The sequence below is a fragment of the Rhincodon typus genome, chromosome 24, assembly GCF_021869965.1.
Source record: "Rhincodon typus isolate 14 chromosome 24, sRhiTyp1.1, whole genome shotgun sequence".
NCBI classification, from domain to species: Eukaryota; Metazoa; Chordata; class Chondrichthyes; order Orectolobiformes; family Rhincodontidae; genus Rhincodon; species Rhincodon typus.
Window position 1 is genome coordinate 27,545,596 of NC_063355.1, and position 23,455 is coordinate 27,569,050.

Below are 23,455 nucleotides of genomic sequence, written 5' to 3' on the forward strand. Positions count from 1 at the left end.
CACTGCAGCTTATGGTAGTAAAGGTAATGAAAGAAAACACTTACCCAACTTTATCGAACTGATAGTAATTTGCAGGATTTGGAGTCTTTTTGCCATGGTCTCCAGGATACAAACAACTCAATAATGAGGCTGGAGACAACAGATCTCTATTTGCAAAAGATTTAAAAAACAAATGGCAGAGCATGAAGCTATCATTAAAATTGATCAGCAAAATTAAACAGTACTTCATATAATTATCTAAATGATAATTTTTTTTGCAATTAGGCTTTTGATTCAAAGCAAACAAGATGTTCCCATTTATTGTAATTTCCTCCAAAAATTAAATCAAAGGAATGGTCATTATTCGCTCACATTCTATGAATTATATTATCTGTCTCATAAATGCTCAAATTCAAAATTGTCTAATGATCAACCAGTGACTATTGTCCACATGGAGGTGATAATTAGAGTATCTTCAAATTGAGTCAGTCAGGTAACATGCCTGACAACAGGAGATTGGAGCGGAGTTGATTCTGTGTGACAGACTCAATAATCTGGATGCACAGTTTCAGTTTGTTTATGCCAGTAACATCAAAGCAATCTGGGCCAAACAAGCAAAAAGAAATTTATGGGTTATATCTGAAACCACTTAGGGTTTTTTTTTTTTAAGTCCGTGAACTTTTATTCTGTTTTTAAATTCAACACACTTGAGTCACACCCCAACCATAATAATACATCAGGTTCAAAATTGATATATACTGCTGGTCTTCAAATTGCATGAATTTTCTTAGGTGTTCTAATCGGCTTGTCTTTGAATTAATTTTTCAGATCAAAAATTATTGAAATTACAAGAAACTCTCAAGTTTCCAGTGAAAGCAATAATTCCTTTATAAAAATAATTTCCCATGACTTTAAATTGGGATAATCACAGGTTGGGGATTAGGCACTTACTGGAAAATGTTTATTTTTCAGCCACATTAATAAAATTGGATCAGGTTAACAATCTTAAAAAACATCAATTAATACTTTAATGTTCCAATCTATTATGCTGCCCAAATGTGCTTGCTCAGAGAACATTTCACATGTGATTATGCAAATTTGAAATGTGAACTGTAAAATGACCAGCACAATCTCCAATACATTTTGGGGGCAATTTCCTGATTGTAGAAACTCTACTTCCGACATCTAAGGCAGTTTGGACTGTGGAGTTATGCTAATTACATTCAAAATAATTACAGGTTAGTTTGTGAATAAATAGATGAATTCCTAGTGGCTGAATTTCCTACCATTTGGCCCAAAATATTCATGCAAGCCAACGTTGTACGCTGAAGAACTTAGACAAAATAAATAGGTTTCACTCGCATTGGCACTTACCCTGCACTGATAGCTATGGACATTTCAGTAGCTGTGGTCACTTTAGTCTTGACTGTCATTATATTGAGGTTCATCAAATAGTAGAAGTAAAGGTGAAGGATACTGCCATCTAACAAAAGAGGAAGACAGCAGAAAATTAGAAACAAAATAATTCTGATCAATGGTGTAAATTAAGATGCTCAAACACAAAGCGTGGCAAATTCTACAAATTGTGCAAAACCTATAACTATTTTCTAAAATTCTTTTGATACGTTTTTCTATAAATTGGGCAAATTTCATACAATAGCAGTGCAAATCTAAATGTTTGAAACAGATGTGAGCTAATGCTGTAGTTTTAAAAATTTTGCCCACAGTATTTGTCCTGAACATAAAATGTGACGTAGTTCTCTCCTCACAAAAAACACACAAACAAACATTTGTAGGTAGTAACACACTAGAAAGCTATGGAGATAGCATGTAAAGACAAGAGAGCAGTTTTGACTTTACACAACTATTCTGCTTTTGGTATTTGCACAACTGGCTTCTGTAACTACAGACAACATGAAAAAAACGTACGACTTGTCAGTGATATTGTGTTTGACGAGGAGGATGAGGGGTTAATTCTTACCTTTGTATTTTAGGTCTAAAGTAACGGACAGAGGGTGCCGTTTTAACATTTCTCTGCGTTTATCATCCAGTTGCAGGCCAAGAGTTGGACGGCGACGTTTCTAGAAATCAGAGCAATAGGCTAGCCAATGATTCATAGTCATTTTGTTTAAGAAACTATAAACACTACCTGCAATTAAGGATTGAATACTTCTGCAGAAGCAACTGAACAATTACTAGAATGGAATAACTCTGCAATGAAACTTATAACTAGACACATTATAAAAAAAGGTCAACAACATTTCAGTATTTTCCCTTAAAGCATATATTTTTTGTTAAACCAAATGAACTTTTAATTCTTCCCTTGCATGAGGATACACAAAATTTTCCTAAAACATACAGCACACCATTAAGCTGTGAGGATGTTTCTCAGTGGTCACTTTGGTGTCAGCTGTGGATCAATTTGTAAATTTCATGCTGCAAAGTCAGAAGGTGGTGGATTCAAGTCCCACTCCAGAGACATCAGCACAAAGATGGATGCTGACATTTCATTTGGAACAAATAGAGTGTAGCAGTTCTGAAGAAGGGTCACTCGACCCGAAATGTTAACTCTGATTTCTCTCCACTGATGCTGACAGACCTGTTGAGCTTTTTCAGCAATTTCTATTTTTGTCATTAAATGGTAGATATTGTTGGGTAGATATTACAGATTCCGTGACCTTTGAAGAAGTGGAGGCAGGCTTTTCTCCCCCCAGAATTAACAGTAAATGGTTACAAGAAAACGATAAAGCCAATTTGATCAATCATTAAACTTCTGAACGTATTTTTCTTTCATCATACAGACTCAATTATGCCCACCTATGTAACAGTATGCCTCCATACCTACTTAAGCCTAACAGTAACTGGAACTCTTACACATGTCATTTGATACTTTTAGATTTCATTATCCCAACCGTTGCTGGCTGACTTCCCATCCTCCAACACAGTACTATCAGCTTTTCAAAAACTTTGCTGCCTATAGCTTATCTTGTTCAAGTCCCACTCATCTACGCAAACTGATTCTTCCCCGCCAATGGTCACCTGGATCAGATGCCTGGTTTCCTAACAACTCAGATGTTAAATTGCCATTTATGTAACATCACATCCTTCTATTATCAATCCCATTCTTAACTGCACCCCTCAAGCACAAGCTTGGCAAAATGGCTGTACATTTCATTTACTCTGAACTCCTTCCTCATTAGAAGTCATTACTTTCAACCATGTTCCAATTTTTATACACTAAATTGATAAGTACAGCAAACTTTTTATTAACCGACACCTATGGGACCAAGAGTGTACCATTGATTAAATATTCCAGTTGGTCCAGAGGTTCGCCAGTCTATCGAGAGTGCCAGTTCATTAGGTGCCAGTCAAAATGAAGTTTGCTGTATTAGGTTTGCTTTGTTTACATAGAAAATAATTGTTGACCTTTGTACATTATATTGCATCTTTTATTATACTATATATAAATATTACTATATATACTAAGGATTCATTGCAACAACAGTGGATCATTGGTAGTGCTCACACCAGTGTAACAATGTTCCAGATTCAAGTCTGCCTCCAGGATTTGCATACAAAACTCAAGGCTGATACTCAATGCAGTAATGAGGGTGTACTGCACTGTTGGAGATACAGTCGAGGTGAAATGATAAGCCAAGGTCCTTTTGCCTTGGCTGTAAAAGATTCCATTTCAAAGTAAAGCATGGGAGTTATTTCCAGGGTCCCAGCCAACTTTAAACATTCAATCAAAATTACAAAAAAACAGAGTTCCTGGTCATCACATGGCTGTTTGTGCGAGTTTGCTCTGAACATATTGGCTGCTGCCCTTCCTACTTTATAACAGTGTTGACATTTCAACAATTACTTCATTAGCTGCAAGTACTCAGATGTCTGCTTGTTGAGAAAAGCTATTTAAATGCAAGTCTCTTTTTTGCTGGAGTTGATATATTCATTATGATTTTCAATAAAATCTACACTAACTACATAACCAGAATGCCAGTTTACTTTTAATATGGCAAAACACATCTAAGCAATATCACTGCATCTAAACTTTTGATCACACAATTTAAAAAAAAAGTGCTTCTAAAATTTCAGTTCCTAAAGAAGAATAGTAGTTACCATTTGAAACACTGTCTTGCATTTCCAGCAATTTCAGTTTGGTGATTGTTGGTTAATGGAATAGGGGTTTCAAGAATGAACTACGGCCACCAAGCATCCACCGATCAGATTGATTTCAGCTAAAATAATAGCTACTTACTGTTGTGGTCTGCTCCTCCTCTGCATCGGAGTCACTTTCATCATCTGCACAAAAATAACCAAGCAAAATAAATAGTGTTTTGATCTTGCACAATCTTAATTATTGAAAATAATGGAATCTGAACCCTACTGGATTGCCCCCACTGCTGCAATCTGGACCAAAGTGTCGATGCAACAGTCACCAACTGAGATCAAACCGAGGGCAGTACCAGGATCCTTCCTGAACCGTACAGCTTCATTAAATACCAAACAACATTGCTGAGTCAGTGGGTGGGAGACACGGGGGGATGGTGGAATTGGTTGCTAATTAAAGGAAAAGCGAATTTCAACTACAAACCCATTTAGCCTCGATTTCCACCCAAATTACAGTTACCTTGGGAGTCCTCTGGCGGTCTTGCAAGCGCCTTGGCTTCTTCAACATCCCCATCAATAGCTACTGTAAGATTCTTATCTGGCAAGAGAAAAATATTAACTTGATCTATGTAATCGCATAGGATCAATGTCAGAAAATAAAGATGGTTAAAACACATTTTCCTTGTAATGGTCACGTTACCTTATAGCAAAGCAACGCGACTCATTTTCCTTGTTACAGTATCTTACAAGGAGCAATGGTATCAGAATTCCATGTAAAATTTAATTAAAAGTCTAGCAGAGCACCAGGAAACTGCACCAACTGTTTTTCACAAGTCGTACTGACGTTACATTTTCAGTCCCCTTATCGTTCTATTACATAACAAAAATACATTTCCACAAATATCTGCCTTCTAGGCTGAAACTATCGTCAGTATCAATAAACCATATTACATTTGATAGGATGATATGTAAATTGCTCATTATTGTTTAGGTAAAACATATTACTAAGTTCGTTTGCAAACTCTTGATTGGCAATAATCAGAACTGTCATTGTACAATAACCAGCATCACTATAACAATTTATACTCGGTGATATGGGAATACCGTGATATGCTTTTGTCATTAAACTGATGAAACAATAGGCAATAAGCAGCCTTAGGCAAACTTATGTCAGGTTTTTCAGCATATTGTACATCTGAAATAAAATGAGAAAATATTGAATAACTCAGCAGGTGTGACATTATCTGCAGAAGGAGAAATATTTTTGTCCAATATGGGTTTTCTTTGGAGCTGATGAGGGGTAAAACAAGATGATTTTTATGTTGTGAGAAAAGGAAAGCTCAGGCATAAATTAGAGGGTGTGAGATATGAAATGACAAAAAAGTGTCACGGACCAAAAGGATAACGGAATGGTAATTGTTACAGTAAAGAAAAAGCCATTGATCCACAGTGAGTGTTAATGGCAGAATTAAGCACATCTGTCTGAAAGCAACAACATGAAGACGAGATATAGACAAGCAATTACTAGAAAAATTAAATCATACTGAAGGATAAAGTTCATGTGTTGTTCCTTTTTCAACAGCTTAAGTTCCATCACATTTCTACCTCTTTCCAATTCTAAAGCAATCATATTTCTTTCTTTCAGAGATGTGACCAAAATTGCTAAATTTTTCCAGCACTTTGTTTTTATTTAGGTCAGGTAATGACTGAATTGTTGCTTTGGCAATATCTTCAGGTTTAGTGCACCTAGCAACGCTGTTAAAATTTCATTCCCCTAGAACAATAGTGCTTACAACATTTACAGCTTAAATTCATTGAAAGAACGCACACAAAACTTCATATTTCCAGTTACATTACAGGATACAACTCTACGTTATTGGTTCCCCAACTACTTAAAATCTGTACAGTGCAATTTAGGAGAGACCAGCCAACTGTGAACTTGAGATGCTGCTGATTAATTACTACATATCCGCAAATTAAATGCCACAAGGTACCAAAAATTTTTAAGGTGCATAAAAATCAGAAATAAGAAGCTGCATGGATGCTAAAATGTAACTAATTAGCTGGATGAAGTATTTGGAAAAAGAAATTATAAAACAAAGAAGGTCAAATTATTTAACACTGCAATAATTCATACCAAATTTTATATTGAATGCAGTATTACTTCTTACTTCAGGAGTTTAGTATGCTCCTAAAAGTGACAAAATAGGTTAATGTATGCATAGGTGGTTACACCTGCAAGAGTGTGGGGAAAATACATTGTGAAAAAGAATAAATTTTTAAAATGTTAAAAGTATAAAATGTACCTGGACTTGTTGCTTGGACATGAGGGTACAATGATTTGTTGGTCAGGGATGACTGTAGCATTTACGGAAAATCAACCAACTTTAATGAAATTATTTTGTGACATCATAAATACATCAATTTAAATGATTGGATTGTGTGAAAATAATGATGGTGAAACTGCCAGCACTCTCTCAAATTATTCAATTGGTAATTTCAGGAGTCCGCATATGTGCACGATAATGCTGATACCTAAAAGTTGCTGCCAGTAATCAAATGATCCTCTAGGAGATGTGCCATTCACAACATTCCCTAAACAACCAGTAAATTGATGAAAACATCCAGTTTTATCCTATTAGTTTCTATGTTATTCTACATTTCGCTATTTTTTTTAAAATTTATAGTATTTTAGCTCTGACCTTAATCCAAAATAATTTTGCACTCTGAAAATTTCAAATAACATCTGAAGATTTTCTGTGCATTTAACGTTTTGCTTTTATGTAAGCGAGAATACTTCAATGAGTGGGTGCTTACCCTGCTTGGTAATATCACTGCTGGACACCTGGAGATCCCCATGACTTTGCATCAGATTTAATCTGCTGTTTGGAAAGGGGAGGTCCAAGCCACAGAGACTTAAGATTTTTCTGGGCAACTTTCCTTGAGTTCAGCAGCAAGTTGCTGACTTAAAATTTACAGCAAGATTTTTACCAGTCTTTAGACATGGAAGAAGTTTTCTTCTGTGTCGCATTTTTTTCAAAACACGTATTATGAACATGCTATGCTAATTATTGGTACTAATGGGTAATTAATAGGGATAGTGTAATGTAGACCAGTATTAGGATCAGCTAGCTAGTTGCTCATCCTACTGCTACAAGAATTGAATGAATTGAAATATTAACAGAGAAACAATACATTTAAAAAAAAAGAGTTAATACAATCATTGAACTAGGTCAAAATCTGCTTGCGTGAAGTACTGAAGTGTTTCACTCTGGTGATAACTTAGTATAAATTTAAAACATAAGCAGACAGGATCAGTCAAAATACAGGCAGTAGAAAGGCATACGTAAATATATATACATTCATGTGTGCACACTTAGACATTACTACAGTCTAAGTGAAACACTGCAATCTCTTTCCAGTTTAAATAGGTCTACATCAGCAAGGCAAATCTCATGCAATATGGTCAAGATATGAACCTAAAGATATGTTCTATAATAACATATATAGGAAAAATTAATATGTACCACAAGTCACAAACTACTGATCAATGATGACAAACTCTGTTTATTCCAGAAGATATTATTTTGTTAAATTTCCAATAATTAAGCTGATCACTGAAGAAGTTATGTTTATTTCTTATAATATATTCAAATCTTGAAGACAAATATCTCTTTTGCCATGCCTATAGCAATAATTGGCCAAGTTCACAATTGTAATTTTATTTCTCAAAATTTTAAATCTGGATTTAAAATATCATTATTTTATAACCTATACTGTTTGTTGGTAGTTAGAATATACATGCAGCACAATACTAAATGCAAAAAGAATTCAAAGCTTAAAAAACAATATTCAAGTCCCAATACTCACCCCGCCCATAGGGCTGGGAGGCCTTGTTCATCTGAGCTAATGGGGCATCCACCACCACAGCCAGAAGAGGGTTACAAAATAGGATTGCGAAAGAGAGACACGATGTCAGTAAAAGAAAACAGATCAGCAACAAAGCTGAGCTTAGTCCAGCAATTTATCTTGCATGCTAATTTAAAACTAAACAGAAGTAACTAGCTGACAAATGGCAGATAACTAAACCAGAAGTAAAACAGTCAAAGCTACTAGATTCAAGTATATGTTCCTTTTCTGCCTCACAAATGCCATCCAGTATGTTCTCTATTAAATTATACACAAGACTTGGTAAGAAAGCATAACATAAAAGGCACATTTGTCAAACTATTTCTTATCTGAAATAGTTTTTCAAAATCTGGCAACATAGTGCAATACAGAAATAAGATGGATAGAAAATATTATAGTAGCAAATACTAATATGAAGAAACGTTGAAGATTAATATGCATAACATTTCAAAAGAAAAAAATTTTAGAGCATAAATTTACTAATTCAACAGTTGCATATAAAACTTAAAAGAAAGTTTAAGATTTTCAAAAAGTTTGAATAAATTTTGTATGCACTAACTTCAGCAATTTATAGAAACAAAGTGGAAATGAAAACAAATACATCATGATTTTGAAATTTATACATGCCAAGATACTCAGTTGCTACACATTTGACTTACCACAAGCTTGCCCATATGAATTTGCCTGAACGTACAGCACATATAACGGAGGAGGCAGGTGTCTAGCTATTTCATATTGTTTATGAGCTTGGTCAAAGGGCATGGAAAGATATTCTTGGACTGGTAAAGATGCCTAATGGAGTAGTAAAATAAATAGTCAATAAAGCAAACATTGTTTATTCATAGCGGCTCTGCTGCTTGGTGCTTTCTCATTGCGTTTTGAATAATTATTCATTTAAGTTATTGTTTTAGTGCTTCGGAAATTTTTTTCCCTTTTATTCATGTTGGCTGTTGTGCCAGGCTTTCTCCTTCTGAAATCTTTTCACTAGACCACCCCAACCCACCCCTAATGAAAACAAAATTGAAACAAGCCACCAAAAAAGTTGGACAACCTTGCACCATAATCCTGAATAACGTTCAGCAGAGTAAGAAAATCAAAGAAGAGTTCCTTTCCCTTCCCACCTTCAATCAGCACTGAAATTCTCATAAAATGCTTGAAGTTCCAATAAGTACAAACTCACATGATATTATTTGTGTATTTGGTTTTGAGGTTGGATGGAGCTTGCAGTAATCATATCAACAACACTGGAGATGCCATAACTGATACCAACTGACCTTTCCCAATTTTGATGAGTTTCAAAACTTTAACAAACTGGATGCAAGTATTTTGTTTCATAAGTAGTACAGATGTTATATGGAGTCAACCATGATTGCCTGTATCATGACCCAAAAAATGCTTTTTAAACCATTAGTACACAATCAAAAAATATTAAGGTTTTCATATAAAGTTGAAATGCATTTACCCAAATACCTGCATAATAGTGTTAAGTCTTGGCTGAAGACTGTTTAAATATTCTTTTTTGATTTCAATGTCTTTTCGAATTTTCTCTTTGTTTGCTAGTGATTCTTTATATTTTTCAGCCAACCTATAAATGAAAATTAATGGATTGAGAGAGCTTTTAGTACAGAGACAGAAAATAATCCATCAAAAGCTCAAGGCAAAACTGAAAAAAATAAAAGTGCAAAGTAAGTGTATGAGAACATATTCATTGGCAACTTAAAGGGATCCTAAAGGTCTACTTTACATATATATAAACAGTAAAAGTTGATTAGGAAAAAGCCAATATCATATCTGAGGTACTAAATCAGTATTTTGCATGCCTTTATTAACAATACTGTCAATGTCACAGTAAAGGAGAGGAATAGAGACAAAAGATATGATAAAAATAAATGACTCCAATAGCAGAATTAAAGAAATAAAATAATTAAAGAATTAAAGAAATTAAAGAAAGTGCACTCCTCCGCCCTGGGTCAAAACAATAAATCCTCACAATATATTGGCTAGGACCCAGCTGGAGCAGTGTGCTCAGTACTGGCCACCAGACTTTAGGAATGATACGAAGAACTGACAGACAGAGAAGCATTTACTAGCATGAGACCAGGGAGTTGTGTGGAGAGACTGACATAAACTTCTCAGCTGTGTGAAGAACAATCAGATTTTGTACAGATGTTCCAAGTCTTGAATGGTTTTTGTAGACCACATATGAGAAATTGCTTCCAATGACAGAGGGTCAGTAATCAGAGGAAATACATTTAAAGCAAAAGGATCAAGATGGCACTAGATAAAACATTTTAACTCAGCAAGTAATGAGCCAGAACACACTACTTGAAAGGGAAACAGGTTGAACAACAATTTTCAAAAGGGAACGGAATAAATCCTTGTAAGAACAAAATAATTGCCCAGATATGGAGGTAAAGAGTAGAAAAGTAGAACTAATGGGATAGGTCTCTAAAGAAATCAAGCAAAATGAACTGAATGGCCTTCTTCTGTGTTGCTTCACTCTATCAACATCTCCATACCTTTTACGCTGTTCAAGTTCCCAGTCTAAGCGAGACAGAGTCTGCTGATGTGGATCACTCATGGTGAGGTTAGGCTTGCTAATGTCTAAGGGGGCCTCTTTATAGAATTCCTCCACATCCACCAAGTCAATCTCTTCATGTTTCGATCTAAAAGACAGAACAGAAAGACAGAAATTGGAAACATCTGCTTGAACTTATTTCAAGACAGTAGATTTTAGATCTGCTGTTTCACCAAAGTTAAAGTAAATTCTTATAAATTCAGACATATGAAAAGCCAAGTTCAGTCCAGTATTTCAATTGAGTGCCCATCTGGTCTGACATACAAGGGTGATGGTAATGTGACTTGTGCAGTTCATTCGCACCTTCAGATGCCTTTATATCTATACCCTCCAACACTACTATAACTACCACTGGTGTGGTACTATCTAAAGGTGAAGTGAGCCAAACTGACAGCCCTGTTCATCAGCACCTGCCAAAACCATGATCTCTACGGCCAAGACCCACAATTGCAGCAAGTGCATGGGAACATCATCTCCTGAAAATTTCCATCCGAGTCAAACTTCATTCTGACTTGAAAATATCTCATTGTTGCTGTGTCAAAATCTGGGAATATACTCCCACCAATGGCACAGTGGGATTACTTACTTGATAGATACTACAGTGGCTCAAGAAGAATGCTCACCACTTTCTTCTCAAGGGTAAGTAAGGATTGGCAATAAATGCTGATTTTGCCAGTGAAACAAAGAACAAATTAAAATGTGACAATATGCTTTTCTGAGTGACTGCTAATGCACAACATCAACTTGTATAATAAAAACTATCCATCCGAACATAACTTTAAACTATACAATAGAGAAACTGAGACATTTCTGGAGAAATTTGAGTCAATGAATAATGTGGAATAAACGGATTACCAGAACATTGAAGAGATTTGACACGCACCAACAAAACAGACATTTGGATGCAATAAAACAAAAAATGAGAACAGGAAACTATAAGGAAAAATTTATCCTGTTAATGGGGGAAACTTACTTGAACTCTAAGCACTTGGTGATTTCCTTTTGAAGATGCATCACCTCATAGAGAAGATTCTGAAGTTGAAGATGAAGAGCATCGACTTTCTGTTTGGCCTGAAAAACAACAGCTAGAACTTCTAGTATCCAAAGTGTTTACATTTAGTCAACTTGTTTGCATTACTATTTTTAAAAAAAGTCAATTCTGAATGAACAATGTTCAAAGTTCTTATAAATTTCCATAACCAATTCATGTAAGAGACTTGCTGACTGTAGCTACTAATCTATTGAGTTAACATTCCACAACTAATTACTTCTGGGGGAAAAAAAAAATCATTATTCTGTACAATTACACAGCTATCCCACAAAAGACTGGGCAACGTCTCCATAAGACAGCCAAGCAAATTTAAATACCTTTACAAAAGCAAACAAAAAGCATTCAGGGTTTGAGTGAAGATTTGCAGCTCAGGTGCTGGTTGTAGATGTCGGTGTGTTCGCTGAGCTGGGAGGTTTGATGGCAGACGTTTCATCCCCTCACTAGGTGACATTCTCAGTGCTGTGGCGCCTCCTGTGGAGCGCTGTTGTCTTGTACTGGTTCAAATTTATATGGTCTGGTTTTTGCAGCTTCCAGTAGGTGCTGGTTTGGCTTGTCAGACAAGCCAAACAGAGGACAGCCAGGGAATTCTTGGAGGCTTGACATTCATCCGCGACCTCTCTCAATAAACACATTGAAGTAGACCCGATATACCGACCATTACAACCCACAACCGGAACTGGCACTTACAAGAAGCAGCAAAAACCAGACCATATAAATAAGAACCGACACAAGACAACAGCGCTTCACAGGAGCTCCACAGCACTGAGGATGTCACCTCGTGAGGGGGCGAAATGTCTGCTATCAAACCTGCCTGCTTGGCGAACACACCAATATCTACAAACAAAAAGCATGTTCAGAAAGTTAAAAAAATAGATATCTTTACTTCTTTTTGAAATGGTGGTAATGGAAATGGGGACTGAAGCAAGAGTGATGGATTTTATTTTTGTCTTCTAGCCAATAAAATCCCAAAATGAAGAGACTTCAAAAGCTCCCACTTTGATGCATGTAGTACTTACCTCATGAGTTTGATCTCGACCCTTTTTTAACCTGATATGAGCCAAACGGTTTAACTTCTTTAGAGTCATGAAATGAATACAGCTCTGGATCCGCCGTTCATCGATCTCTGCTGACTATAAGGAAGGAAAGGAGAATTAGGTGCAGAGCAAATGTAAAGTACTTAGCACCTCATGGGGAAATTTTATATCTTGGGCTCTCCTGCTAAACACATGCCAGTTGTCAGTATTGACTCTTGGAAAGCACTTCTGTCATTGTGTTAGAAGTCTGTGTATTCAGAAAATTGAGCGCAATCTAGGCTGACATTCCAGACGTGTTCTCTTTGGATCAGAGGTGAAACCAATGCACTGTGATCATGTGAACATAAAAGATTCCATGACATTATTTAAAGAGCAGCACAGGTATTCTCCCTATAGAACTGGCCAAAATCTACTTTACAACAACATCACCGAAAGATTACCTCCCATCAGTCACTGCTATTTATGGGAACTTGCTATACTCAGACAGGATGCCGCACTACATTGCATAAACATTTACTTGACTGTCAAACACTTTGGGAGGACCTGTGGTTGTGAAAAGTATTCTTAACATATATTTTTAATTTCATTCTTTCAGTTGAAGGGTCTTAATTGAGGAAAGCAGTAATTGGCTGAACTGTCTTCACAATGCAATATCTGTAGTCATCTTTCTATTGCACATGGAAATAATTATCCTATTCATACAAATGCTGCACATGGATTCAATTTATGATTATCTAAGCTTAAATCATAATAATCCTTAACAGAGACCTACACAGACACTCCTCCTCTCTATAATCTGCTACTCAGATCAGAGACAAGTTTTAACTGAAGACTTTCAATTACTTGCTCAGAAAGATCTTCAGCAATATTTCTGAGCTGTGTATTACAAAGCCTTCAAATGGCATTATGATTAATGAAGAATATAATGCTGAGTTCAATTTACTTTGTCTATTTTAATTTTCTCATGAGATTTAATGTTTATCATCATGTGCAAGTATTACGAAATATCAACAAGTTGTAATAAATTCGCAAAACGACACTGTGTGAATGACATGAGCAAAGTTGAACATGAAATCTAACCAGTTAGCCCACGTAAACCCATTCCTCTCCCAAAATGGCATCCAATGACATTCTAAACAATGCTAATATTTTTGTCCCAATTAAATCAGCTCAAATTATATAAAGAAGTTCTTCCTATTACTGATTTTTCATTTATATTTGATTAATTTTCATTTACATCTTCAGCTAACAGCTCCTCAAAGTGTGAACATGGCACAGTTAGCCATACTGCTATCGCTGAGTCAAAGATTTGTAGGTTATGAATATCCAGAGGGTCACCAATGGCCACAAGCTGAACTGGACCTGCCATCTATGTTTACACTGTGGCTATGAGAACAGGGAATACTGCAGCAAGTAACCCATCTGTCTCCCCAATGTCTGTCATCATCCACAAGGTATAAATGAAAACTGTCAAAGAACACTATTTTCCTGAAACGGTGCAGCTCCAACAACACTCGAGAAGCTTAACATCATCCAGGACAAAGCAGCCTACTTGACTGACACTACAGTTAATACCTCAGACAATCACTCCCTCCACCAACGATACACAGTGAAAGCACTGTATACCATTTACAAGATGCACTGCAGCAAATCAAGGCTCCTTTGACAGCATTGTCTCCAAACCTACAACCTTGAACATTTAGAAACAGGGACAGCAGATGCATGGAAACATGACCACTTACAGATTATCTTCCAAATCACACACCATGATGTTTTGGAAGTATATTGCTGCTCCAGAAAAATATCGTTGTTCATAATGTCAGAGCAAGGGGTTGCTCATTTAGGACAGAGATGTGAAGAAATCTTTTCTTTCAGAAGGTGGTTAATCTGTGGTATTCTTTACCACAGAGGCTAGGTTGTTAAAAACGTGCAAAGCTGAGATAGACAACTTTTTAATCAGTGAGGGAATCAAGGGTTATGGGGGAAAGGCAGGAAAGTGGAGTTGAGGAGTGGCAGCTGTGCCATGATCTCATTGAATGGTAGATTGATTACCAAGGGGAAGAAAGATTATCCAGGATATGCAGGAATATAGAGTTGAGGTTAAAATTAGATCAGCCATAATCTTATTGAATGGTAGAGCAGGATCTGTAGCCTATTCTTGTGCCTGGTTCGTATAGTCGATGCAGAACAGACTCGACGGGCCATATGGCATACACCTGCTCCAACACGTTTTCGTTCCTTGGCTGGGTCAACATCCTGGAACTGCCTCTCCAACAGCACTGCAGCTATATCTGTATCAGAGGAACTGCAGTGGTTCAAGTAGTCAGCTTACCACTAGAAAATATCCAAGACATTTCCTTCATTTTACTATCTCTTCTGACAGCAGGCCACATCACTCTGTTAGACCATTATTCAATTTCTTTTACAGATAAAAACACAAAAGCAAAATTATTACATCCAAAAAATACATACAATACTATTTTGTATTACGTCCATAGTTCTTAAAATTTCTTCCAGCAGCCGTTCAACAGACAGAAAAAGCATCAGGTGTTAAACACCCAACCCTTTACTGACCTGCTTTCTCATTTCTTTACAGCTCGTCTAGTTTTAACACCTAAGGCCAGTTAGGAACTATATTAGACTACCAAATTGCATCATAGTAAGTCTTAAAAACAATATAGAATTGAATGTGGGATTCACTGCTCCTGCTATTTGCCTGGGGAAAAAGATTAAAATGTAAATAAAAACAGAACATGCTGTACATACTCAGCAGTCTGGCAGCATCCTTGAATTGAGGGAAGAGTTAACATTTCAGCTCAATGATCTATCAACTCTGGTGAAAGATTATCAGCATGAAACATTACCTCTCTTCCTCTAACCATAGCTACTCCAGATTTAGAATTTCCAGTATTTTCTACTTTCAGCTGAGATTTTCAGCACAGTGTTTGATTTTTTTTCACTTAAGTAAATTCAGTGCCACTCACAGCATCTTTTCCTCCTTTACTCTTTAATTCATGAATCTCAGCCATCAACCTTTGGAGATCCTCACAGGTTTTCTTGTACATATCATAGTCTTTAGCAGGGTCTCGTGTCTCCACTTCCGCCTCTTCACTATAAACTTTACTCTCCTAATAAAGAACACATACATGTATTTTAATGTTTTATAGAAATTACAAACAATTAACAGTAACTGATAATCTGATGTACATAGAGGTGGTTAAGTAACTGACATTGCCAAATAGGAATTACCAAATGTGAAAGGGCTGGATATAACATCAGGAAGGATTCTTAAATTTGTGGTTTCAGCTCAAACATTGAATCAAGTTTAATCCGGTTCACCTGATTATACCAACACTCGAGACTGAAATTATATCTCCTAAAATTAAAAAAAAACAGATGCGGAGATTTATCTTTTAACTTCGACTTTCAAAGGACAACAGGACACCAAGATACTCTTTAGCCCAAACATAACCAGTTTCAACAGAAATTTCGAGTAAAAGTCCAAAAAATTAAAATGTTCGCGCTCTCATATCCCTTCACATTCAGTCATTCCTACACAGTGGCACATGGTATCTGTCAGGAGGGATTAGGCTCCCCTTCTGTTTGTTGTATGTTAACAAACAGCTCAATGTGTTGGCCGGGCCGGGCCGGCCTAGGCCTCGGCACCCCAGCCTCATCGGATTCAGCCTCCCCCCTCTCCCCACCTGTTCACCATCACCCCGAGCCTTTCTGCTCTCCTTCTCCACTGTTCCGCCATCACTCCGAATCACTTTGGTTTTTCGCTTCTTCGCCGAATCAGCGGACATTACAACTTTCGAGCTCCAGCAATCGGACAGTGACCGGGAAACTCTTTCCACGGGAGGGAGTGGGGGTGGAGCGGAAGGAATGGGAAAACTATACCTCCCCACCTGCCGGGGGCGCTGTTTCTGCACCAATGTGTGGAATGGGCTCCTCCCCACCTGCCGGGGGCGCTGTTTTCGCAGTGAGGAAAGAGTCCTCCCTGCCTGTTGAGGGCGTTTGAGGTAAACGAACAAGCAGTGAGCAAGGGATAAAATTGTATTTCTGGACGGTTTCAGGAACTGCATGTAGTTTTTATTTGTTTTGTGTGAATTTTACACACTGGAAAAATGTAGTTACTGACTTTGGTTCACTCACTGGGAGCAGGATTCTTTTTCACAACAAGTGCAAAATCTCTGGCAGAATAAACTGTGTTAAAATGACCACTGGCATTAATTTTAATGAACTACCATACATTTTTAATTATGACAATTTTTGAATAGCAGGTAAAACTCAGAAGTTGGACTCTGCACACTGTTTACTGTAATTGCTGGAGAAACACAGTAGGTTTGCAGCATCTATGGAGATAAGGCAGGAAAGGTTTGAAGTCCAGATGACCCTTTTTCAGAACGACATTATTTACTTTATAAAAGGAAAAATAAAAGAAAAACCTGCATGAATAATATCCTGCTGATTTTTGCAATTTTGATGCTAAATGAGTTAAAAATCTTGTCTTTTTTTTCACTAACAAAACTAATCTTGCTTTCAGGCTCTTTGATGTTACTCATGCAGGGTAGCTGGAGGTAAAGGGTCGTGGATTCCAAACACCCGTGCATGTGTGATTATTTGTGAAGTAGAGTAAAGCCAAGTGGGAGTGGGTGGGGACTGGGTTCTGCAAACGTTTAAAAGAGGGCCTGAAGAGTTCTGCTGAAGAGTCACATCAGAATTGAAACTCTAACTCTCATTGTCTGTCCGCAGATCCAGGCAGACCTTATGAGTTTCCCCAGCACTATCAGTTTTTATTTAAAAGGGGAGCAACAAGAAGACCACATGATAATGTACCACAGTGGTTATCTTTTGGTCAGAAACTCTGAGTTCACATCCTACCTAAGGAAGTGTGCCATAACACGTCTAAGCAGGCTGATTAAACAAAAATAAAGTTATTTTGGGTTTTATGTCTCACCCACTGAATTGGATCCAAATTGATAGCAATCAACCTCAGACACAGGACAACTGCCTTGAATATGGGGGAGAACCATAAAATTTGGGACGTTTGATTACCCTATGTGAAGTAGACAATGTTAATTTTACTTTTGACATTGACTACTTACATTTATGTAGCACCTCGAATGATAAAATGTGCCACGGCAGTTCAATGGAGAAGTCTAATTCAAAGTATGACACGTAACTACATTAAATGAAACAAACAAAAGCTTGATCAAACAGATAGGTTTTAAGGGAGTATTCTAAAGGGAGGGAAACGAGCTATCAAGGCAGAGAGTGAAAATTCCATACCATAGGTCTGAGACGTCTGAAGTGTAGCCATCAATGGTGAAGCAATTAGAATTGGGGATGGTCAAGAAGCTGCATTTAGATGAGTGCAGATAACTTGAAAGATTGCATGGCTGGAGGAAATTACAGCATTAGGAAAAGGGCGAGGCCATGGAGGAACTGAAGGCAAGGATTATAATTTTAAAACTAACGTTGCTTGACAAGGAGCTAATGTAGGCCAGTAAGCAAAAGGATTTTGTCTGATTTAATACACGGGCAACAGCTAACCAAAATATGAATGAAGATTTCAGCAGTAGGAGCAAGGGGTGAGCTTGACACAAAGCCAACAAAAGAAATTAACTACTTAATATGTAAAGACCGCATCAAATGTTCATGGTGGAGCCAATTATACTGTATTGTAGCTAATAATAAGTAGTTAACCAATAAAGGATCATTTCAGATTTAAAAGCTACAATGTGGTAAAGATTAGTGGGAAATTAGAGGATTGGTTAGGTTTTAATTACCAACAAAGATGATCAAGAACAAATGAGAGAGAAAGTAAGCTTTGGGGTTAAACTAGCATGTAATATCAAAACAGATAGTAAGAGCTTCTTTAAATATATAAAAAGGAAGCAAAAAGCCAAAATGGTGACCTTATTGAGGTTTACAAAATCATGAGGCACATAGATAAGGTGAATGACAAGGGTCTTTTCCATGGGTGGGGGAGTTCAAAACTAAGGGACATATTTTTAGATGAGAGGAGAAAGATTTAAAAAAGGACATGAGTTGTAACTTTTTTACACAGATAGTGGTTTGTGTGTGGAATGAACTGCCAGTGGTGGATACAACTACAGTTACAATGTTTAAAATACTTTTGGATGAGTTCATGAGTAGGAAAGGTTTGGAGGGATATGGGCCAAGCATAGGCAGGTGGGTCTACATTAGTTTGGGGACATGTTGGGACATCTGGAGTGGTTGGACCAAAGGGTCTGTTTCCATGCTGTGTGACTCTATGACTTGATGAACATTAGTTCCTTAGAGAATGAGGCTAGGGAAATAACAACATGAACCAAAAAGTGGCAAAGGAGTTGATTAAATAATTTGTATAAGTCTTCACAGCAGAAGAGACTAATAGTATTCCAAAAGTACTAAATAATCAAGGTCAAAAGGAGGAGAAGATATAAATACATTAACTATCATTACTCAAGAAAAAATTCTATGGAAATTAATGGGGCTAAAGGCTGATATGTCCCCTGAATCTGATGGGTTACCTCCTAGGATATTAAAGGAAGTAGGTGCAGAGATAGTTGATGCACTGGTAGTAATCTATGAAAAAGCCTTAAAATTCTGGAAAAGTTGCAGAGGAATCAAAAACTGCCAATGTATCACTTTTTTTTAGAAAGGAAAGGAGACAAAAAAAATGCGTAACTAGAAGCCAGTTAACTTAACATCTGTCATTGAGAAAGTATTACAGTCCATTATACAGGATGTGATAGCAGAGTATTTAGAAATAAATAACACTTTCAAGGAGAGTCAGCATGGTTTCATGAAGTGAAAATCATGCCTAACGAATTTATGGCTTTAGTTTTAAAAACCATGTTCACTGAGTTATACACAGTGTTGTGTTTTCCTGGAACAGAAGTAGATGGGTTCTAAAATAATGGAAAGTTGATTGTCAATAATGTTCTGATATGCTTCTGATCAGGTGACCAAGGCATTTGTGGGGCCACTGTAGTAGTAAATCCTGCAAAGAGAAAGCATATTAAAAATAATTTTCTCTGTCTGTCTCTCTCTGTCTCTCATGTGGAGGTACAGAAAATGTTCAGTAACAGCTAGATATCTTCCACTCACTTTCTTTTGCAAATCTCCTTTTGAAAGAGAAAAAAAATGCCTTTAAAGACAGTGAAAAGATGAATTCTCAACTAGTGAATGAAAGAGAGCATCAGTGTGCAAACGACTTGTGTCAACAGCAAAGTACTAAAAGGAAAAGAAGAGAAAGAAACAACTCATTGATTCTTTGTAGTTCAGACAGGTGCTTTTGAATTGTGTTTTCCTGATTCTTCCTTTCTTTTTCCACCCATAGTGTTCGTGTCTTGTCTGACTGTGTGAGTCTGTTTATTTGTGAAGGGGTGAGTTTAAGAAGGAGTAGAGCTTAAGTTGTAGAGTTATAAGTTAATAATTCATATTTCTTAATTGCCATTGTTTAAAGACAACAGTTATTTTCTTGTTAAGTACTGAAACTTGGTGAGGGTTTTCTTTTAACTTGAGTTTGTCCATCAGGTATTGGGAACTTTGGATTGTTTACTTAAATCTTTTCACATTTGTGACAACTCTGGGTATCATCAGGTTTGACTTACAGCACGCCAGCTTAGTGAGCTGTGACAATTAACCTAAATGTTTAACCTACAACCTGCTTTGTACTAAAATAAAAATCTATAAACTGATATTCAATTCAACTACCATGAATGAGATTAAATATTTTGGGGAATTATGGACAAGTATTTTAAATTCCTGGGAATCGGGTTCAAAAAAAGTTGAAACTAAAAACTGAATTATAGAACCATCATCATGAACTTCAGGATCATCTCACATGCTTTACAGCCAATTAAATACTGAGTGTAAAGGTAAAGTTACCACAGTCCCAGAGGATCATATGGCTGCACTCTCATTAGAGAGAAACAACTGGTGGTGAATATAACTTGAGGTTCACTGCACCTCATTTGAAGGATAAGGTTGAGAAGACAGGACCTTCAGGGCAACCTCAAGCAGTACAGGAATTGAACTTTTCACTCTTGGCATTACTCTGCTCATAAAACAACCAGCTGAGCTAACCAGTAAGTAATTCATCGTTGGAAATGTTACAGCCAATTCATATGCAGAATTGTCCTGCAAGTAACAATGAAATATTGAACAGATAATGACCAGATTTTGCTGTAGGACCACATCTAACTGTATCTGGTGTTGCTTAGACCTGCTCCTGTAATCTTCAGCTCAAACACCTTTAGAGCACGACATTTCTTAAAGTATGGTGGAGTTTACTGCATAGCAAGGGAAAAACAACATATTAAAAGGAAGAGCTGCGTGAGCAGGGCAAACAATCTCCTAACTCAATGAAAATTAAAATTGGGAAATAAAGATCAAAGGGTTGAATAAAGAGGGGATTGAAATGAATTATAGATTTAAAGGGGGTGACTTCCCTGTCAAATAAAATGGAGGAAATAAAAAGGGGGGAAAATTGGATTAAGAGATTTTAAAAAAAGAGAAATGTGTTATCAATACTTATCACACATCACGGGGTATTTATGTTTTTAGTTAATAGCTCTAAATATCATGGGAAGCTTCAATTTGTATCTACGACGCAACTAAAGCAAGTTCAAAACATTCAAGCAGATGATGCAAAAGGCTGATTACACAAAACTAATCGTAGAATGGTACAACATGCAAAGTAATACTTGGACTTTTGTACTTAATTGTACATCTTCATCTAACCTGAAATGGCTGTCTGGTTTCCCTGTAAATAAAGGAGTATTATGAATCAGATTGTAATTCTGACAGTAAAATCTGGCCCATTATTTTTACTGATATTGGTTGAGAATAAAAATTGGCCTGTGACAATTAAGTGTTCAAAAAGAAATTGATTTGGGTAGTTTCAGAGGAGCTTCTAAATCTGACAAGTCCATATTGTGAGAATGCTTTAATTGGCGTATGCTTTCTAAAGAGGCCATGCAAGGATTGTTGAAGTGGGAAAAATAAATATTTTACTGCTGAATAGGTTTGTACTATTTAAGGTGTATTGGTGCCTGGGGAAGATCAAAGAGAGTTTGAAATTCATCCAGCCTGTGCAGCAAACTAATGGACCTAATGCTAGATGCAAGAGAAATGTTTTTCTTCCAGTACACATCTCCTCTATCAAAATGGCAACATAGTACATTGCGAATAAAATATTATTGCTCTTGGAAAATCCTGACACTTACTCTGTCTTACTGACATAAAAATATAAGTCTTGCATGTAAATCTAATATGTTAATATGTTAAACTCTTTGCAAGGATGTTTATAGATTAATCTGGTACCTGATGAGCATGTCTGGCTTTGTATTACAGCTGAGGATTCCACATACTTTTCTGTGACTCTAATGGAGCTCAAAGAACTTCAAGCAGATTGGATGAAGGCTGCTCCATTTTACAAGATGGGGTTAGTGTTCCAGCCATCATGATGGGCCCATCAAGGGGATGAAGGAGAAAATCGTTGGCCTGGGGCTAAAGCTAACAGGGGAGTTCCATTTTCTGAGGCAACGCAATGTTTTTAATGTTTTCCAATCAACCTTTTCAGGAATATTATTAAGCATCTCTGGAGCAGATGGGAATTAACCAAAGTCTCATGGCTCAGGTGTAGGGACATTACCACTGCATCACAAAAGCTCTTCAAATTTCACCATCTGCCATGGTAGGATTTGAACTCATGTCCCCAGAACAGTAACTTTGTGGGTCAAGATTACTAGTTCAATGACATTGACACTACACCACACTTCCAACGTAATGTTTCACTTTTTATATCCAGACGTGCGCTTACACACACAACTGAATGACTTTCCCACCAACAAATCACTGTGACTTTATTTTTGTTTTTAATTATTCAGTGCCAGCAGTAGTGTAGCCAATTAGCCATTTACATGCAAAGCCCAATACAGGCAATGCAAACTATCAAAGTGTGGGTGGGAAGCAGGAAGAGGCTAAATCAAAATGGAGTTGGAGGGGGAAATAAAGCATTGTATCCCCCATGGTGCCCACCTCTCTTTAAGGACGTCAATAGCATTGATTGTCACAGCATGCTCCCCCTCCAACGACATGTAGGCACAAACCTAAACACAATGTTTTTATCTGAGTAATGCAAATAGGAATCAGCTGATAATAATTCTTGCATTGTACAAACATTGGTGTTTGTGTAGTGTAGTGGTTATCACATTCACCTCACATGTGCAAGGTCCCCAGCCTGATACTGGGCAGAAACATCAATAGAAATATTTACACAAACATTGAACAGGCTGTTAAGGGCAAAGGTAGCCTTTGAGCTAGGAGGCCCAGAATCAAGTCCCACTTGCTCCAGAACTGTGTAACACCATCTCCTGAGGAAATGATAAGGATGATTGACAAGGGCAGTAGATATGATCTATGTGGAGTTTATTAAAGCTTTTGACAAGGTCCATTATGGTAAACTCGTCCAGAAGATTAAGTCACATGAGTTCCACGGTGAGTTGGTAATTTGGATACAAATACTGAATTCAAATTTCACCATCTGCCATGGTGGGATTCAAACCAGGTCCCCAGAACATTACTAGGGTCTCTGGATTAATAGTCCAGTGATAATACCAGTACATTATCAGTGGCTTGCATGCATTTTGATGACATACACTGCAAAAGTTTAGAAAGGCACCAAATGGATCAGTGGAGATTTTGAGTAAAATTGAAAATTGGATATACCTCTCCAAATGCAAGTCAGTTTTGACAGGAATGCACTTGGAAACTGGA

At 36.9% G+C, this 23,455-nt stretch overlaps 1 protein-coding gene across 2 annotated transcripts in view; it reads right to left on the reverse strand.

Annotated features, from left to right (window-relative positions):
- Positions 1-16,549, reverse strand: part of thoc5 (THO complex 5) — a 31,370-nt gene extending 14,821 nt beyond the window's left edge. Inside the window, exons 1-13 of one of the 2 annotated variants that reach the window (XM_020532779.2) lie at positions 16,366-16,549; positions 15,646-15,789; positions 12,644-12,757; positions 11,550-11,647; positions 10,518-10,664; positions 9,469-9,583; positions 8,658-8,790; positions 7,960-7,995; positions 4,610-4,687; positions 4,238-4,281; positions 1,961-2,060; positions 1,354-1,462; positions 45-146 (exon numbers count right to left, since the gene is read on the reverse strand). In XM_020532779.2, coding sequence (XP_020388368.1) covers positions 45-146; positions 1,354-1,462; positions 1,961-2,060; positions 4,238-4,281; positions 4,610-4,687; positions 7,960-7,995; positions 8,658-8,790; positions 9,469-9,583; positions 10,518-10,664; positions 11,550-11,647; positions 12,644-12,757; positions 15,646-15,789; positions 16,366-16,467 — 1,322 coding nt within the window. In that variant the 5' untranslated portion in view covers positions 16,468-16,549. The remainder of the gene's footprint in view (positions 1-44; positions 147-1,353; positions 1,463-1,960; positions 2,061-4,237; positions 4,282-4,609; positions 4,688-7,959; positions 7,996-8,657; positions 8,791-9,468; positions 9,584-10,517; positions 10,665-11,549; positions 11,648-12,643; positions 12,758-15,645; positions 15,790-16,365) is intronic. The other variant, XM_020532780.2, reaches the window with a different exon arrangement.
- Positions 16,550-23,455: the final 6,906 nt, after the last annotated feature.